The sequence below is a fragment of the Megalops cyprinoides genome, chromosome 19, assembly GCF_013368585.1.
Source record: "Megalops cyprinoides isolate fMegCyp1 chromosome 19, fMegCyp1.pri, whole genome shotgun sequence".
NCBI classification, from domain to species: domain Eukaryota; kingdom Metazoa; phylum Chordata; class Actinopteri; order Elopiformes; family Megalopidae; genus Megalops; species Megalops cyprinoides.
In genome coordinates, this window is record NC_050601.1 from 18,781,331 (window position 1) to 18,800,138 (window position 18,808).

General features: G+C 43.0%; 1 protein-coding gene across 4 annotated transcripts in view; it reads left to right on the forward strand.

Moving 5' to 3' along the window:
• The first annotated feature begins 6,039 nt into the window (after positions 1-6,039).
• The window catches only part of LOC118793944 (ETS translocation variant 4-like), a 32,135-nt gene continuing 19,366 nt past the window's right edge, over positions 6,040-18,808 (forward strand). Inside the window, exons 1-5 of one of the 4 annotated variants that reach the window (XM_036552037.1) lie at positions 6,040-6,108; positions 6,934-7,042; positions 7,699-7,789; positions 8,027-8,074; positions 18,191-18,244. In XM_036552037.1, coding sequence (XP_036407930.1) covers positions 6,998-7,042; positions 7,699-7,789; positions 8,027-8,074; positions 18,191-18,244 — 238 coding nt within the window. In that variant the 5' untranslated portion in view covers positions 6,040-6,108; positions 6,934-6,997. Of the gene's footprint in view, positions 6,109-6,154; positions 6,215-6,632; positions 6,814-6,895; positions 7,043-7,698; positions 7,790-8,026; positions 8,075-18,190; positions 18,245-18,808 lie in introns of those variants that run through there. The other 3 variants (XM_036552038.1, XM_036552036.1, XM_036552039.1) reach the window with 3 other exon arrangements.

Here is an 18,808-nt window from a genome sequence, read left to right on the forward strand (position 1 = left end):
AGCTGTGCATGGAGCGTGTGTGATGTGGCGGCGGCCATTCGCGCGCATCCACTTACTGATCTGTGTGCTTATCCTCCACGTTGCAAAACACTTGCAATATCTAAAGCTCAGCATTCACTGGTCTTCTCACGCAGCACTTCTCAGTAAGTGGAGCCATTGTCTTGTTCAAGAGGCATGTGACCACAAACTGTCTGCGTTCACAGGTGCCCCATGCGGTCGATGAATGCTTGGACTGGCCTCATCGTGCTCTCTGGCAATCAACCTCCTGAGGTCAGATTGCCCCCCCCCCCCCCCCAACACTGATGAGTCACATTTGACCATTATAAGGAGTCAACTAATCCTTATAATAAAGATATAAAGTCTATCAACTAGATAGAGTATCTACTAAAGAACTATTGATTGTATTACAGCCATGTTTTCCTTTGGTATCTGCTGGATCTGTTGGCTCCATGCTAGAAACCTGAGCCGTTTCGGTTGATAAGGCCATGTCAGTGACAGCGTAATCTGGAGCAAGCGCTCGTTCAGTTCCTGGGGCTGGAATTTCAGCAGTAGGGAGGTGCCCGCGACGTCACAGTGAAGAGGCACTGTGTGCACTTCCAGTTTAATGATTATCCTGAGGATTGGACCCATCACTCTGTGCGCATCTCAGTGAGTGCAACAGCCTGCTGCTCCTGTCAGCTCTTGCATGAGGACTGTGCGTGGAATGTGTGCCAAGGAGGCTGAGAAGCACAGATAAGCAGAAAGACATATCTCAAGCCTTTCTCTGTGAAGAGGGGCATGTTATTAATCTCACAGGTATAACTGACCCCTACACCCCAGGAAAGGGGCTACTATTAAGCGGCAGTGTAGCATAGTGGTTAAGGAGCAGGACTTGTAACTGAAAGGTTGCCGGTTTGATCCCCACTGGGACGCTGCTGTACCCTTGGGCAAGGTACAATTGCCTCAGTAAATATCCAGCTGTATAAATAGATAACATTGTACAGAACTGTATACTTTGGATAAAAGTGTCTGCCGAATGAATAAATGTAAATGTACTTAAAAAGCAGGCTTGAGGAGTGGGGGTGGAGTCATCCTTCACAACCATTCATAACACACAGCAGTAATATGCTAATAAAACCAAACAATGAGCAGCTTGTAAGACACAACAATTTTCTGTAAAAACAGACAATGAAGTCATATCTAATTTACACTAACAAAATCACAGTGGAACTTCACAGTGTCAAATCAAGCAGCCAGAGGGATGGTTAGAAGGCCCACTCCCTTCCAGTCTGAGTAAGACCTTCTGGTCAAAACATAAGGCTGCTTAATGTCACAAAGGAAAAAATAGAGCCCCAGAAATGACTTGGTTATTTTTGTCTTTGTGCTTTTCCAGTGTTGTTCTCTATTGTGAGTGCCATTTTTAAATTGTCCAGGAGCCAACTTCCAAACTATTGTTGCTACCAAGAAGCTTTACACCTAACATTAATACATCACTATTATTGTTTATTTACTGAAGTGTAATCCTTTGTATTTTCCTACGGAAGCCATTAAACTAAGCTACTAAGAGATTTTTCAGGTCTTACAATAGCTTATAACCAGGTTTACAAGCTGTAGGTCTTTCTTAAACACACAGTTTAAGTTCTGACATCAAATATACCCAAATAACCTTTTGTCAAAAAATAGAGGAGCTCTCATTTCATTTTTAATACCACCTCATCACAATGTCTCTGGTGAATAAAAAAATAATTTATTTATTGAAGAAAATGGATTAATTTGGCATACTTAGTAAAAAAATTTTCCAGTTTGTATTTTAAACATCTCTCATTTTTCCTTACCCAGATTCTCATTTGTTGTTAGCTATGCTTCTTAAATACAGCCAGTGACAAACTTGGGCAGTGCTGTCGAGTGCGGAATGTTGTAGTGTGCTGGTATTTAGAAATGAAGCCAAGAGGGGCCCAAATGTTGATCCATCCATTGTGCTACATTAGAGCCACATACTCACACAAAGACTGGAAGGCCCTCTGTCCAGGACTGTCAGTCCCTCATAGAAATGTTCACTGGGGCTACTGAACATCGTCATCAGTGAATTGAAATTAAAACAGGAGGAGTGATTTCAATGAATGGATGTAAACTGGAGAGGGTGGAACTGTCTCTGTTGCAAGCACGGCTCATCCCTGGATTGCAACAAAGTATTTGCACTAAATTCTGACCTGTAAATAAATGTGTTCTTTCTTGCAACACAAACACAATTTTTTCCACAACATATGGTGATTCTTGAAGTCGCCAAACAGTGATATTGGGGAAAAAAGATGAATCCTGCATTTATTTGTAAGTCAAGGTTAACTGAATATCGGTCATGTTCAAGTATGAAAATTCAAGGTCGTATTTGTATTCTGAAATTGTGGGCGTGATTTCAAATCTTGTCCTGTGCATGATCTCCGATAAAATCATGATGGATGCATGTCACTTGTGATGCAATTTCCTCACACATCAGACGCCACAGACCTGCAGGAGCAATACCCCGCTGTTCCGACCAACAATCTCTCTATTGTATCTTGTCAATTTCTTGCTTGACCAAGTTTCAAGGACTGTGCCGGTCCCTCTTGCACTCCACACCACCCTTTTAAAAGGCTGTTGTTCTAATAACACAGAAGGCTTATTCACAGCAATCAGCTCAGAGCAGACGCTGTGCCAACCAACTGACCACCATATCATTGGGATAGGATGTAATATTAGGATATTAGGATGTAATATTAGGATAGGATAGGAAATGTATATTAACGCCTGCACATGACATAAAGATCGCAGTGCCAGCTCTAAAAGTACAGCTCTACAGTTATGTTTGGGAACAAGTAGGCAACTCTCATGCTTGCAGTCCACCTCTGGGGCAATTGCTCCCGCTAAGAGGGAGCGCTGCTCGCGGTTCCATTTGAATTTGAGCTGTCTATATGAACATACACTTCAAACACCTCTTGAAAGATCGACCCTCAACGCTATCCAACCCCACCCCTGGCCCTGACCAATGAACGCAAGGCCCCAGAAATTTTACCCGCCCCTTGAGCTACTCAAGGCAGCTGAGCACTCTCCCAACTGACAGTGAAGCAGAGGTGAGTGAAAGGGAAGGCCTGTCGACCAGACAAATCCACCCTCAGATCCAGCAAATGGAATCCACCCGCCCCAACCCTTGTCCCCCTGCCCCCACTGCCCTATCAGCCCGCATTGATTTCCTTTAATGCAAAGCATAGGTTGCCATGGGACTAAGTACTGTAAAAGCTTTTTAGAAAGCAGTGGGTTGCTTTCCAAGCTGAAGCTCTTCTTAGACAAGTCACCCGTGGAAAAAATTATACAAAGGAGGGAAAAGCAAATGAACTGATGCAATCAAAGCAAGTGATACGGGCTCTCTGAACTGCTTAGTATGACAGATATACTTACTATCATTGACTTACCAGATGGGCTTTGTCAGGTCAAATTACAATGCAGAAAATTTCACCCTTTACATATTATGCAAGCCGGTTATACAATTTGGTGTGCTTGCAGGCAAAAGTGCAGCACAGCCAGTGCCCTAGCTGGTCCTTCCAGCAGAGAGCTATCATACTCAAGTGCAACTGTGTGGGGTGTTCAGTTCTCAACAGGCTGTCCCTGGGTTAAAACCAGTGCTGTTATTGTTGTATTCTGCTTGGACACTGATTTGCTCCAGTAGAAATCCAGCTGTCTTAATAGGTTCCAGATTGACTGAAAAAGCAAATACTTTAATGCGGCTCTGGGCAAGTGTGCCTGCTGGGTAAACAAATAATGCAATAATATCATTAGACTTTGGTCACGGTCTAAATGCCCTGACGGGAAATGATGGGTGATAAAGCGGGATCCATACCGCGGGAAACTATGGTGATGAAAATCACCGCAACGAGGCGAAGAAACAGTCGCGCGACGGCCCGAGTGCCTCATGTACAAAGGCCAACGTCAGAGCTGTCAGAAAAGCCAAGCGCCGCCCTTACCAGAAGATAAGAAATCTATCAACAGGAAGTTCTTTCAAGTCCTGTGATACCATCTGTTAGTTTCTGTTGCTTTGTTTAATTTTTTTATAGAATGTAAGCTGGTGAGCACATGGACCTTTTTATGAAGTGCGCAGTACCAGAGGTCGATGGAATGTCTCGCAAATGCACCTATCAGCATAACCCCTGCATCAACAAACTCAATGCCAACGGACCTGGAGAAATTAATATGACATACGGCCAACTGGGCTGGTAATGCAGCCGGCCCATTCCAGCTAAGTGTTGGGGTATTGATGTGTGTGAACGCGCGTGTGTGTGGGTGAAAGCATGCAATATCCCCGATCGCGCTCTGAGAAGTATACTCAATACATCTTTCGCTTTCTCCATGAAATATGTTTCTGTCTAGACAGTGCGCTGTTTATTCACTGGCTGCAACTTGCGCAGGAATGTGTCCCAACGCTCGCGGCAGATGGATGAGATCTGCGCACGGGACGTACAGTCCGCTGTTCATGAGCGATGTAGCATTAAACATCGAAGAGTTAAGCAAGCCTTTTCAACCTTTCATTCACTTGGCTTTTCTGGCAATCCTGTCCCTTGGCCACTCTTCAAACTGACAGACGGCTGCAGAAAAAAGCACACATTACGTCCAACTTAACCTAGTCCTTTTTAAAACCGTTTGTTTACACCCATACAGCGAGCATTGGCAGACCTCGGGAGATTCCTACGTCTGTTGCATCAGCTTCAACTTAATCAGTACACAAGCGTAATCGTTAAGGGACGAGGGCAAATTGGCTATTGTTTTAAAAACTAAAAAGACGTTCGTGTGCTCATTCCATTACATATAAAATACCCCCAGTCTCCGGAAATGCCGCCTATTTATGAAATTGGCATATACCAGTTTGAGCGTATACTATATGGTTTTCAGAAGTCACGTTGCTTCATTGCTCACAAACCCACATCGTGCAGCAGATCCTGTCTCGCGAGGGCTTGCCATGTATCCGCCGTCTTGGATTACAATACCCCAGGGAGAAAGCCTGCTTTACAGTGAGCTTGTTTTAAGTGCTGCAAATGGACAGCGCGACAGGGCTATAATCCTAACTGGCACGGAGTTGTATCTTACAGCAAATGATCGTTCCAACATAATTACAGCTTTATCTTAGCAAAATATGCGACGCTATTATTATTATTATTATTATTATTATTATTATTATTAGTGTTGTTGTTATCGAATGATATTTAATTCATGTTGTTGGTTAGCTCATTTATGTAGACATTTGGGCCTATCTGGAGTCGTGATTACTCATCTAGTAAAACCATGCCCTGAAGAAAATAAGGGAAATTTGTGAATACTGACATCAAATCGAAGCAAACAAGAACATTATGCATCAGCTCCACGAAAAGATTATCTCCTCACAATAAATTTCTCAATAATGATCTCAGCGCGGTGCCAATAGCGTCCTGAATGCTGACAGTGTAACACGACTCATCCAAAAGATGACCTCATGAAGTGGCAATGATCACTGAATAATGGATTTGGCAATGAAACTGTGGAAGGTTGTTGTCCCACAATGCTACCGTCCAATTCCCTGTATTGCTTTCTGCAGGGACTAGTCCATCCACCAACATAACACAGATACGTACAATGTCGTTTATAAGTTCGAATTTGGTTTTTCCAGCCGTTGTGTATACACCAGCTGGAAATGCATTACTTTTTTTCTAACCAACAGAAATATTTCACTTTCATAATGCGTCAGCTCAAATAAAATTATTGCTAGTGACTGCCAAAATAAGTTTAATTTAATAAACAGAATGTCCAAACTGGATTTGTGTGGTTCGTTCCAAGTTTTTATGAATGAAGGTTTTTCTCTTTTTTGTGAATGAAAAACAACTGGAAAAACTCGGATAAAATCTCCGAGGGTCTCAGTCTCTTATTGGTCTCAGATATTCCAACTCCACCCACAGTTGCTATGGTCCCTGAGTATCTCGAAAACGATTGGTTGGAACGGGGAGCTGAGATTTCATTCACAAAGTCAGGTCATTCATTAAAACAAAAGCAGAAACTCGAGCTCTTGAAAGAGGAAATTCACCAATCATCAGTTCCCCTGGGCAAACAACTGTCTAAGGGCAAGAAAAACAGGTCCTGTCCAAATCAACACTCGAGTCTGGCAAGGATATATTTCAACATGATTATCTAAAAGTAGAACAGTTTAGACATAATGTCTACGCTGGATATAAAACTCAGCGTAAGGAAATGGTTGAAATCTGTTCTCTAGTCGTTCCAAGTTGTTCGTGCTAGATGTATTTAGTGTTAATTTGATTATTCAATCTTTTTACTGAAGGCAGCCTTTCTTGCCAACTTTGTTCCTCTGGGCATGGTTAGAAAATACTCATACCTTCTACTTTAAAGATATTCCAAAGGTTTAATTTCCACTTAAAGTGAGACAAAGTCGAGCTGATTTTAAGGAGAAGCTAGTGGTTTCCATTTTGTGGTGGGGGGGAAGTCTGTGGGCGTTGTTATAAGGCGTTTTTAAAATGGTGTGGGTTGTTAAAAAGAGAGAAAGCAAACATTAATGCACACTTAATTACAGGAAACATTTTAATTTCTCTTCAAAAGTCACGATTGCCAAAGAACATACAAAGGTACTGCTCTTTTAAAACTAGATTTTAAGTAAGATTTATTTCACTTTGGACTTTGAAAGTAATTGTTGCGGTGCGCGCAGTTTTAAAACACACGCGTGCGTTCAGGCAGGAAAACAATTATTATTCGCATTTGTTTCTGTTCGCTGTCTACCTGAACACACAAAACACGGTCTAGCAGCAAACGGGAACAGACGCCCGCTGGGTAATCACTCGCGATGCCTTTTCTGCATTTTTTGTGAATGGAGCTCATTATGCATGCAGCTTTCTCGCCTTCCATTCACAACTCCTGCCTCTGTTGCTCCGCTCTCTCCCCCTGTTTCAGGCTGCCCGGATTTCATGCAACGCAGCCTAAATGACCACAAACGGTTAACGTCCGGAATTACAAAATGGATGGGTATTTGGACCAGCAAGTGCCTTATACTTTAGCAAACGTAAGTATTCACAATTTCATTTTATCGTAATGCTTTCTGGTAGTTCGTGTTTCATTTGCTTTTCTCGGGCTTGTCCTTGCACGGGGCTGATTTGGAGCGACCGCTGCTGCGATCATCCAAACTATTTTCTGTTTTGTTTTCCACATTCTGTCCAATACGCTACACAAGTGCCTAGGCAAGGTAGAGTTATACACAGCTCTCTTGTATCTCGAATTTGGAAAAATTGAACACAACTCCTTGTTTTATAAGCACTGTCTACGGAATTACTTTAAATATGACCCAGGCGTAGTATGAACTGCAATTGTAAAAGCACAAATGTTTTTCGCTTCTGTACACGGAGTGCGCTTTACACTCTTTGATATATGACAATTTTTCATGTACGCATTAATTCGAGACAATTTATGGTAACACTCGAAATCTGATAAATATCTTTGCGCATGATAACCCCGAAGGCTACTTCAAAGTGATACTGGAGTGGGTCTAATCTTTCAATGTAACAGACAATTCCAGCGTATTTATGTAATGAAACACGGATGTTTGTGATAGCCAATTGCACTACCGAATAATAAAACTTAAGTTATAACAATTAAATATACGAATGTTTGCCTGGTTATGGATTTGTGTAATTTTATTTTCAATATATTGTTCTTGTGCAGAAATCGCACGGAAATGGGCCCTTAAATAGACTATTGATGGCGACAAAAAGGAAATATATGGACACGGAATTACCCCCTCAGGAATCTGAAGGTAAGACGGTGACCGTATTGTGGAGGGAATTGGAAAAAGTGTTCTGGCAACGTTACACTTCTACCGTTTTGCGCTGCTGGTTCACCAAACGCCACAGCGTCGACGTTAGCGCCAGGAATAAACTGCGCCAGCACTTAGACCGGGCCTTTCTGTAGCACTGTAAGTGATCTTTGATCTCGCGCCACAAGTCGTATTCATTTGGTTTTCTGTTCTCCCCCTATCCCCCCACCCTTGCAGATCTCTTTCAGGATTTAAGCCAACTTCAGGAGACGTGGCTTACAGAAGGTGAGGCTGCACTTCATTATATGTGTTTACACAGTTCATGTATTTACACTCATTGACGCATGTCTTCAAAAGGAGGATTTTAATGAGTGAATCATCAGAATAAATGTCAAATGATGCCTGTATTTGTGGCACAAATGTGGGTGTTACTGGTAGTTGTGATGATGATGATGATGATTATGGTTATGATAATGGAGGCACTGCACATAGCAATCACTAGAAAGAGTTGAAAATACCTTTGGGAAAAAATGCTTAAAAGACCATGGGAAATGACACTTGTATGAGATGGTCTATTTTACTGACACAGCAAAGCTATGAGTTTTGTCAAGGCAAGAGCTTGCAAAATGGCCCCAGTTTACAATAAATGACACAAAAGACAAGAATAACTCAGCAATGGCAGCTGTCAGGCCAAATGTATCACAGATTTCTGCTTCCATGGTCTCGCCGATGCACAAGGTTTGCCTAAACCCTCAGCGCTGGTGTTGATGGGATACCACACAGGGCAGTTTGCCAGGGAGAAAAAGTCAGAGCTTACGCCCTTGCACATCAGTGAGGTTTGAATCTGTGCTATTGCACCGCCATGAGGGGTTGTGTTACTCTCAGGTTAGACAGTGACTGATTTTGCAGTATTATCTCTATGTTCTTATTATTTACTACCATGGCAGACTTACATGGCCAACATTTAATTTATTACCATACACAGCTAGGTATTTACAGAAGCATTTCTGAGAGGTTTACCTTGGTCCACAAGTGTGCAGTGGCCTTGCAGGATTCTAACCTACAAAATTTCAGTCGTAAGCCCAGCTGTGCAGCTACAGCTTCACACAAGCTCAAACAGTCTGTATGTTACCTGATTTTACATCGATGTAGCAGTAGCTGCTGTAGATGGCATCAGAACTTTACAAAAATGTAAAATGGAAATGCATATAGTGATTGACTTTTGATTTGGCTAAACCGATTAATCTCTTTAGGATCTGCTGATGCTAATTTGAAACTGCAGGGGTTGGAACAAAAAATATGAAGTGAAACCTGTCCCTGCATTCAGTCACTATTTATTGTAAATACAAAGGGTTTGTTTTTTTTTTTTTTTACCAATAAATCCACAGTTGTTTTACTGAATAATTAGTGAACACACTAAATGTGGTTTTCAGTCCAAGTTAAAGAAAAATGATGGGTGTTGAATGGGTAAAAAACTTTGTTCCCTCATAGACATCCAAGCCAAAATGCTAGATATGAAAATGGCTATATTGGCCTACTTATAAAGTGGGGTTTTGTCCTAGCATATTCATTTTAAAAATGAAATTTGACATGTTTACAGAGTGCTCAGATATGTTAGTAATAAGTGGCTAAAGGTGGTACCATTAGCTAAAGCACCTTCAGTGGATGGATTGTACATTCAGCAGTTGTGTTGTGTAACTTAATTTTAGACACGTATGTGTTGGTTCTTCGCTTTACTTAAATGGGAATCCACAGAGAAGAGCCTTTTCTGCTAAAGCAGTAAATTTGAAATTCTTATAATTCTGTAATTAATAACTACTAGTTGTTAACTACTAGAATCAGTCTCATGGAAATCCCAGAATGCACTTTGTCATTTCCATGAGACTTTGATTATAGCAGTTAGCAACTAGAAGTTGTTAATTACTGAATTATAAGAATTTCGAATTTACTGCTGTAATTTTGTTTGACTGTCAAAGCATGTGACTCAACCATCTGTGAGGCTTATGAAACTACCAACAAAATTTTGAGTTTTGCATATCATATATACATGTGTATATATCTATAACACAGCTTGTCTACTATTGGCTTGGAAGCTTAAAATTTATTTCAGAAGGACAAAGACTGCTGTTGTATTTGGCTTTAAAGCCAAAAGAAGGGAAGAAGCCTAAGAAACAATAGGTTGTTGTTGCATTCAGCCTGGAAGCCAAAAAATCAGTAGGCTCCCAGCCAGTCTAGCTTGGTGGGGCATGTAGGTGCCTATTCTGAATCATTGTCTGGTGAAATATAAAATGGGGAAGTTGTTGAAGGTCCACCAAATAAGCATATTCTTGATGTGCAAACAGAATCCCAGACTCTACCTCTGTGCATCTTGCCAATATGACCATGAACCCCAGGTGTTGGAGGGGGAGACTTTGGAGATGTAATCATTTTAGAGTTGCATTTTCAGGGCATCTGCATGTACTCTTTAGCACAAATAATCAGTTACATAACCCCAATGTATACATGTATATGTATATAACATGGTGGCGTTTTGGTCTTTGTTCAAATTCCAGAGATTACTTATTCTGGACACCTCCTATGTGGCATGCAGGTCTGATTTATAAAATTGCTTCAACATGTATTGAAAATATTTTTTTAAACTTCCTGAGTACTCCCTATTATAATTATATCAATTCATTTATGCAGTCTGACCAAACTGGATGTAATATTGTTATTCATTCTGTTATGTGGGAAGGAATGTTACCGCTTCTTGTTTTTGGAAGAATTTGAAAAAGTCATTAAGTAGCAATGCATAAAACAACCTTGTTAATGTGGGAGTCCAAAGAGTCATTAAACACATTTATGAACGGATACACAAAGAAGATAGCCAGTCCCATTGAGAAATCAAATCTCAGGCTTTGATAGCCTGTATGATGAATGATTCACTGTTATTTCCCTGATATTATGCAGTATAGTACAGTGTCAGAGTCAGATGGGAGGAGCTCAACAATGTACACATGCTCCACAAGAACTGTAATTATCAATAAATTTAATAATGGTGATACATTTTCAAATGACTATTAGGGAAAATAAATAGCAGGAGGTTCTTGTATAATAACATAGCCTGCAATCCTTAAAGTGCCCCTCCACATAGAGTAAAGCCTATTATTCCTCGAGTATGTCTGAGAAAAGCTTTTAGCTGTGCTTCAAAGAATATCACAAGATCCTCTCTAAATCCTCAAAGAGGGCTGCATAACCCAAATAAACAGGAATCAAAAGCATCTCTTCCTGCTTTGTGATCTTTGAATTGCATATGCATAAATACATAAAACCATATAAAGCCACATAGAGAGCTACGTAATAATAGCACACGGCCAGAATGGATCATATTACAGCCATAGATGCTGCTCTTAACCGAGAGATATCTGTGCCTTGAGATACTGAATGTATGAAATGGTTTAGGTAGTAAAGGATTGTCAAATTTACTTCATTGAATCAAGTCCTCAGTTCTTCAGTGATAACGCTGGTTGATCCAATGCTCGGATAAGGGATGGAGAAGCTAGCATGTGATTACCCTCAGCCTGCAGCCGCCACCTTGAGCATGCGTAGGTGGGAGCATGTTTATCAAGTGAAGCATAGGAAATACCATGGCAGGATCTACATTAAATCACAGCCTCTGAGCAGGCCCAGTCATGTCCAAGAAACAGTGTCAAATTGGCCCTTTAGGAGGGTTTCCATTTTGTCTACGGAGAGAGGGCAATTTTCCATTTTTCAGTTAATGGCACAGATGACACGATTTTGGCTTCTGCGTCTCAACACTCCCTCAAAGAGCAGCGAAGTCCACATATGGCACTGTAGGCAGAGGGCGAGCCAATGGTCATAAAAATGTCTATAGTGAAACTGTCTCCTCAAGTCCTGAACTTCATTAGAACCCTCTGTGTAGATAGAGGCTTCAGTTGTAAAATGTCCTTTGAAGGGAACCTGTAAAGGTTTACTGAAAGATGATCCGTAGTTTAGATCTTAGAATTGTACTTGAACCTCTATATGTAATTTGACAAAGTAACTAAGATTTTGAAAGCAAAATCTAGAGAGAGTGTGTGTTCATTTGGGCATACCAAGCACACCAAGGCAATGGGCCTTGATACAGGATGAGAACTCTGGGAATGTCAATCCAGATGCTTTCCCCGTTTTTTTCCCACACCGAACCACTTACTGTGTCATTTCTTTCTTGCAACACCACAAAGGCTGGCACAAATATATTAGGCTAATGACAGTATTTGGTAGTGGTGGCCAAATCGTTTTAAACATTTTGTTCTTTTTTAACATTGCATGTCATAAAGAAAGGACATAAAATGGCACAGGCCGAAATAACATCAAGCAACCGACAGCCTGCAAACATCTGTCACAGTTGAATCCTTGGCATATATAGGCTACTCTGAGCTCCAGCCTGCTCTGGCATATATTTCTGGCATACTGGTAATCTTTAAAGGGAGATTAAAATAACTGTCGGGTTGAGCTAGGCTGTGAATGGTTTAGGAGCCGAGCCTCTGTTTCCTGTGGGTTTAATTAAAGATCTAGTCATTGGGCAATTGCAGCTATGGGTGATTCACCAGCGGTGTAAACAGAACAACTCTGGAGGCCTCTCTGCAAACAAACAGTAAAATACGGGGGTTGGAATCTTTTTCTGTTTTTTTTTTTTTTTTTGTAGAGGACAAGAAAAAACTTCTCAATGAGGTCTCATGAGCCTGTCTCATCTTGCCATTTTCTCTCGTTTGCATGACTGGGGCCTCTAAGCTCCTCCCAGGATATCCCCTGGAAAAAAACTCATTCAAGGTACACTTCTTTATAAAAAGAATAAACACACCCACACACAGACACACACACATATGCACACACCCATCTTGCGCTGACTTGAGTCTCAAAGCCCTGGAGACGCTGCTGCTGGAATCTGACCACAAACATGCACAGACGGCCTGGATTAAGCACAGGGGTTGCTTCCCAGTCAGCTAGCAAAGGCTGCTCAGTGCTACACTGTCATTAATATTTCTCTAAAGCAAATCGGATGTGGTCTGTTCCAGGCAGGTTGAAACTAGCAGAGGTGATTTGCTGCTTTAGAGATGCGGCACACCGAAACGCCGACTTCCTTCTCATTAACCTGTCCCGGCTTCAGTCTGTCCCTCGGGGTAAACTTCAAAAAGTGGTGAAGGAAAGAAAGCTAATGCTATTAGCAAATCTCAGTAGAGCAGGACAGTATTCATGAGGTCGATGTAATGAATCTGAGCATGTATAGCAAGAACACAGTGCACCATTTCATCTGTGCAGAATTCTGAGCGAGAATGAGAGATTGATTCAAAGATTTGGTTGGCTCTTGCCTCCAAAATGTCTGCTGTTGGCCTCAACGATTGCATTAAAACTGGCAGCTGGTAGACAAAGACAGAAGAATGTGGTGAGGCTTGGAGCTGGGCAACACTTACAGGGCTATGTGATGTCACAGGCGCCAGGCACTGACTGTGGAGCCTGCAAACATGCCATTTGCAGTGCATTCTGGGAGAGAGCAGAGAGGAGTTTGGTTAGGGACATAACCAAAGAACTGAGCACAATACAGGCGGTTACTGTAGGGTTGCCACGGAATATAATGTACTGTTTGCTGTTGAGAAAAGTGGGACAAAAGTGGGTCTCTGCCATAATGGTATGCCTTTCAAATTTTAATTACATTTTAAAAATACCACATGAGACAAATGAGATCCCTCTAATCTTTTAACACTTAATCCGTTTAAATTGGATCACAATTTTAAACTTGGCATTTAATAATAGAAATATTGCCAGTGTCTTACTCATAACAAATTATTCGTTTTGCTATGGGTAGAAACACAGAATTTCATCATTTTTACCAGGTCTTACAGACTGCAACTTGCAGTATACCTGCATATGAGATGACCTCCGGGAGATTCTCAATGCATGTTTTTAAAGCACATGTCACCTACAAGTCAGCCACTCTGCATGCACCTTCCCATAAATAGTATTCAATTTCTACTAAGTTCATTTGTAGCCTTTAAAAAGAAGTTGAGCAATATCCTGTGACCTGTTTAGAAACCGATAGGAAAGGGCTTGAACCAAATGCCCCAGCCAGTAAAAAGGGAAGTTAAACTTCAAAGGAAGGGTGGATCATAAATAATCTCTTCCTCTTGACTCAATTTGAGAGAGAGAGAGAGAGAGAGAGAGTGAGTGAGAAGATCCATGCAGGCCTGCTGTCACACCCCCCCCCCCCCCATGAGGGGAATTAGCCAGGGACGCAAATTTCAGAGAGACCTGGCTGTGGTTGGGTCATCATGTCCCACGGGCCTGGGACACCGCCCTGGCACACAAAAGCTCCCATTGTTGTAATTGGGTTTCAGATGGACCTGGCAACCCAGGCACATCAGGGATGCTGACAGGGCCAGTGAGAGGTGAGATTACCACACTGGGTCAGGTTACCGCTCATCTGCCTGTAATAAGCTGATGGGAGGGGGAGGTGTGTGGGTAGATCATGCTCCCAGTCCCTGACCTTGGATCAGTTTCATATTTTTGCTAAAAAGGGTTGGAGAAAGGATTATCAGGATAGCGGTGTGAAGTATCAGTACAGGACCTTCACTAGTAATTGTAAGGTTGCACATTACGAAACTCCAGCAGGGCAGTAATGTTGTACCCCAGCAAGGAAATAAAGAATTGCTTCAATTATAATATCCAGCTGAATAAATGAAAAATTTCAGGAAGTCACTCTGGGTAAGGGAGGTTGTTAACTAAATATTCAATGTGGATCAATGCTGCAATGCATTGCCTATCCAGATATTAACAGGGCTGGCACACAAACATCCCCTGTTTAGTAGAATGAAATGTCGTGTGCAATCTACAGCTATGAACCAGAGATAGTTGGGGAGTCCATGCTCATGTCACAATTTAAGGGCCAATTCAATCAAAGCACAAACAGGTTTGTGCTTAATGTTCAATATTGAACTTAAGGCCTCCCTTCACTTGCACAGCATTCTTTGATTATATACTAAAATGTAGAAGTATTAAACTGTAACATTGCCTTAAATACTCCACTGAAGGTTGAGGACAATCAGCTGCTTGATGATACTGCAAATAACCGTTTTGAATGGTGAAGTGTCTGGCGCTTCCCTGAACAGTCATCAGGGATGTCCCGCAGCGCTTGTTTCTCCGTAGTGGAGCTAAGCTCTTAGCTTGCTCGCTTAGAGAGGAAGTGCTGGCATGTTCAGCTCGGAGGACTCGCGCGGTGATCATAAACACGAGGCCCGGGTGGAGCGTGGTGTAGGGTCTGCGCCTGGCGGTGTAATCCTCGCCTTAACCGCACTCGAGTGTCGGCTAATTAGGCCTAATGCGCGTCTCCTTTCTCCAAGCCCACTTCGCTGGGCCTCCGGAGTGCCGGCGGTTCCAGGAGCTCCCGCGTGTGCCGAGGAAGGCGCTCCAGTTTGACTATTGATCGCGTTTCATCGGCTCTTTCATGAGAAAGACTTTGCAAAAAGCGGCCTGACCTGAAAACAGCCATAAACGTAGATCAAAGCAGCTGCAGCACCAGTGCTGGCCAACGGGAGTAGATGAAGGGGCTCCATCCTTTGAGCCATATCGTTCTGTGTTTAGGAGTCACTGCTTGCAGTCAAGTCCCACTGACTGAGATGACCCTACTACACAGTACTACAAAGCACTGTATTTCAGTGTCTTTGGCTAATGTACATGAGGATGTTGCATGTTGTTTTTACATTGGTGAATTGAGGTCATTTTAGTGCAGAATTTCTGTCAGCCATATGAAGTTCTTGTGCTTGTGTGTGCGCGTGTGTGCCTGTGTGCGAGCGTGTTGCAGTGGTGAGATCGGATCTGAAAACAGCGGCAAAGTGTTTGCACTGGAAAAGAGGAAGTAAGAAGAGATCGGGCTGTCTACCTTTGCTTTTTAGAAGTGAATACCAGCGCTGTGCAATACAAACCCAAGCTTGTCTCTCCCTCTGGTCTACCTGAGCCAGGTCCTCTCTGTCATAGCCAGCCAACTGCCACTACTCAATGTCCTGCTTCTGTTTCTCTGACTCCACCTCCCTCGCCTCCCTGGCCATTATTTCTGCTCTTCAAAGGCCTCGAAACAGATGATGCTTTCAGATGTTTCAGTGAGCATCTCTGGACATGCTAAGGGTCCACGTCCAGCCCCTCTGCAGCCCTAAGAGCGGGGCATTGTGAGCAAGGCGATAAACACACAGGTTCTGTGGCTTAGGTTTCTTTCCCGCCAGAAATAATGTGATTCTGAGGCCTTTAGCCTTTAGCCTTTAGATGGATCTGTAAACATTGTTCAGCCCAAAAAGCAGCCTCTGAAAACAAGCCAACCTCCTTTGGTGGTTGGGGCATGGCCTGCGCTTCACACCCAGTTGTTTTGCTCCGTTGCTTATTGTAAGCCCGGGTGGCGGCTGCAATTAATTCAAACGTCTGAGCCACTGTGGCAAACGGAAGGTGAAAAGTTCAAGTGCAAGGACCCGCGCTCTCGAAACACCACCCCGCCCTTTCCCAGTGTTCTACTCGAGCGTGTCCCCCCCCGACCGGTCCATTGATCGACCGTCCCTTTGGTTCAATAAAGCGGCTAGATGCCTTAGATTCCAGCGCTGATCCACACAGTGTGCTTTTGAAGGCCTTTAAATCTCCCAGGAGCAGGGCCCTAATCTCTGCCTTGAAAGGGCAAACCGGTGTCCCGCACACCGAGATCTGAAACACACCCGCCCTGGAGATTTTGCATTTTGTGCTCCTGGAGTCAAATGTGGCCTTTTCATTCGCCGGGCTGAACGGGTGCAACCGCGGGCGACAGGCACTGTAGAAGCCACCAAGCCACACCCTCTATTCCCCTTCTCCCCCCCCATCTCTCTCCCTCCCTCCTCTGTGATATTGATCATGCATATATGGTAAAGTGCCGCCTTGCTGGAAGGGCAGGGGGAAGGTCAGTGCGATGTGCTCAGGTTTCAGTGTGATAAAGAGAGGTTGAGCAGCAGCGGCATTCTGCAGCTATGAGAAAGTACACCGTCTCCCTGTACAACGGCAGGGAGGACTAGGCTCCTATTCCAGCACCACAGGGGGCTCAGTTCAGCCATTACATTACATTGCTGTGGTTTAGGAACCATGAAGGATATGTTATTTTATACACTGTCTGTATGTGTTATACTTTAATCTTTAGAGCACTGCACAGGAAAATGAGATATTGTGATAATGAATCTTATTCCATGGGCCTTCTCCCTGTACACTCACAATCTTGTGTCTGTGCATGTGTCTGTGTGTGTTTGTGTTTGTTTTGTATGTTGCATGAATGAACCTGGAATGTCACTGGAAACTCACAGGGAGCAATTATTTAAGGTGTGGCTGAAACCTTTATCAAATGGAATGTGCCAGCTCAACGCGTCAATGTGGCTAGCCATCTGGGCAGCAGTATGCAGCTTTAGCATTCATCCTGTGTTGAAATAAAAAATATATCCTCATAGCATTAGTCCAGTAAGGATGAGTACTGTGTAAGCAAATTATGATCTATTATAATAATTAATAATGTAATGTGTAAGGGCAGGATGGCTCAGAAGAGGTGAAAGAGCTGTGACGGGGTTTATCCCAACCTGGGCAGCCTGTCAGGCAGCTGCTTCTACCAGGACCCTATGTGGCGGTGGTGCCCCCAGGCTCGGCACCAGGAGTACATACAGAGGGGTGAAATTGCAATCCATGGGGGTGCACAAAAAGTCATAAATACTATGGAGACATCAGGATATAAAGAGACAACTGGGAGTGCACTGAGGTCCATCTGGGGGTGCAATGCACCCCCAAGCACCCCCATAGCATCAGGCCTTGGTGACCCCCCCACCCTCTTTCTTGTCCAGATTTTAAAGATGCCCATCAAACAGTAAACACCTGGAACGCCAAGGAGATAATATTCAGTCAGTCATTCCTATCACATGATGAAATATGCCCTGGAAAGAGTTGGGGTTGGCCGCCTGAAAAATCTTCGAAATGTTTCATGAACGGCAAAGAGCGGCACTTCTCTAGCCCTCAGCTTTCGGCGAAACGGTAGTGGGCTGGCGTGCTGCTGCGCTGATCCCAGTTCAGTCCGCAGGACCTGTTGTCAGAAGCAATCTGCCTAGCGGACCCATTCTGTAATTCACTTCAGACATCAAAGAGCGAAGGCATCTGAAAATCAAATGGGCTTAGAGGGAATTCCACAAATGAAGTGGCTTTCTCTGATCACGCCGAGCTGCTTAACCCAATTGCATTGGCATTAGTGCACAGTACTATTGCAAGGAGCAAGGACCAGGATGGTGGTGCTTGTGAGCCTAATTTTAGCCATTTTCCTGTTTTAATCACACCGCTCACACAGCCAAATTGCTAATTTGCTAATTGTTTTTTTTCTGATTGCAGCTCAGGTTCCCGACAGCGACGAGCAGTTTGTCCCCGACTTCCATTCAGAAAACTGTGAGTAGAGCTCCTACTTTGATGTGTATGTGTGTTTATGTGTGTGTGTGTCCTTGAAAGAGAGAGTAACTGCACTACATGCAGCAAAACCTATAATGTTTTTATCAATAGAAATCTGCAAGGTAAAAAAAAAATTCATGAAAGAAGCCCACAATATTCAAACCATTATTTACAGTTTTTCCAAACAACAACCATTTATGCATGCCATTCTTCCCGTCAATTTGCATGTCTTGGAAAAGCTCCATCCAACAACCCAGCACGTGGATGAGAGGCAATTCAAGATTGCTTGGTTCAAAGAAGCCACCTTTGTCTCCGTTGTGTGTGTGTCTGAAGGGGGTTGAATGAAAAGGCTAATTCTCACACAGCGCCATTACAAGGGTTGCCTTGGAAGTGGGGTTTCCTGTTTTTGAAAGTCAACAACATTGGTCTTCCAGACACTGGCTGGCACATTCTACAGACGGCATTCTCTTTTGCCGTTGTGGTTCTGGTGCTGTAGACTAGCTGTTCTTTTACAGACTATATAGTAGATCTCATTGATTTCTGTCACAAAGATTGGATCTATTT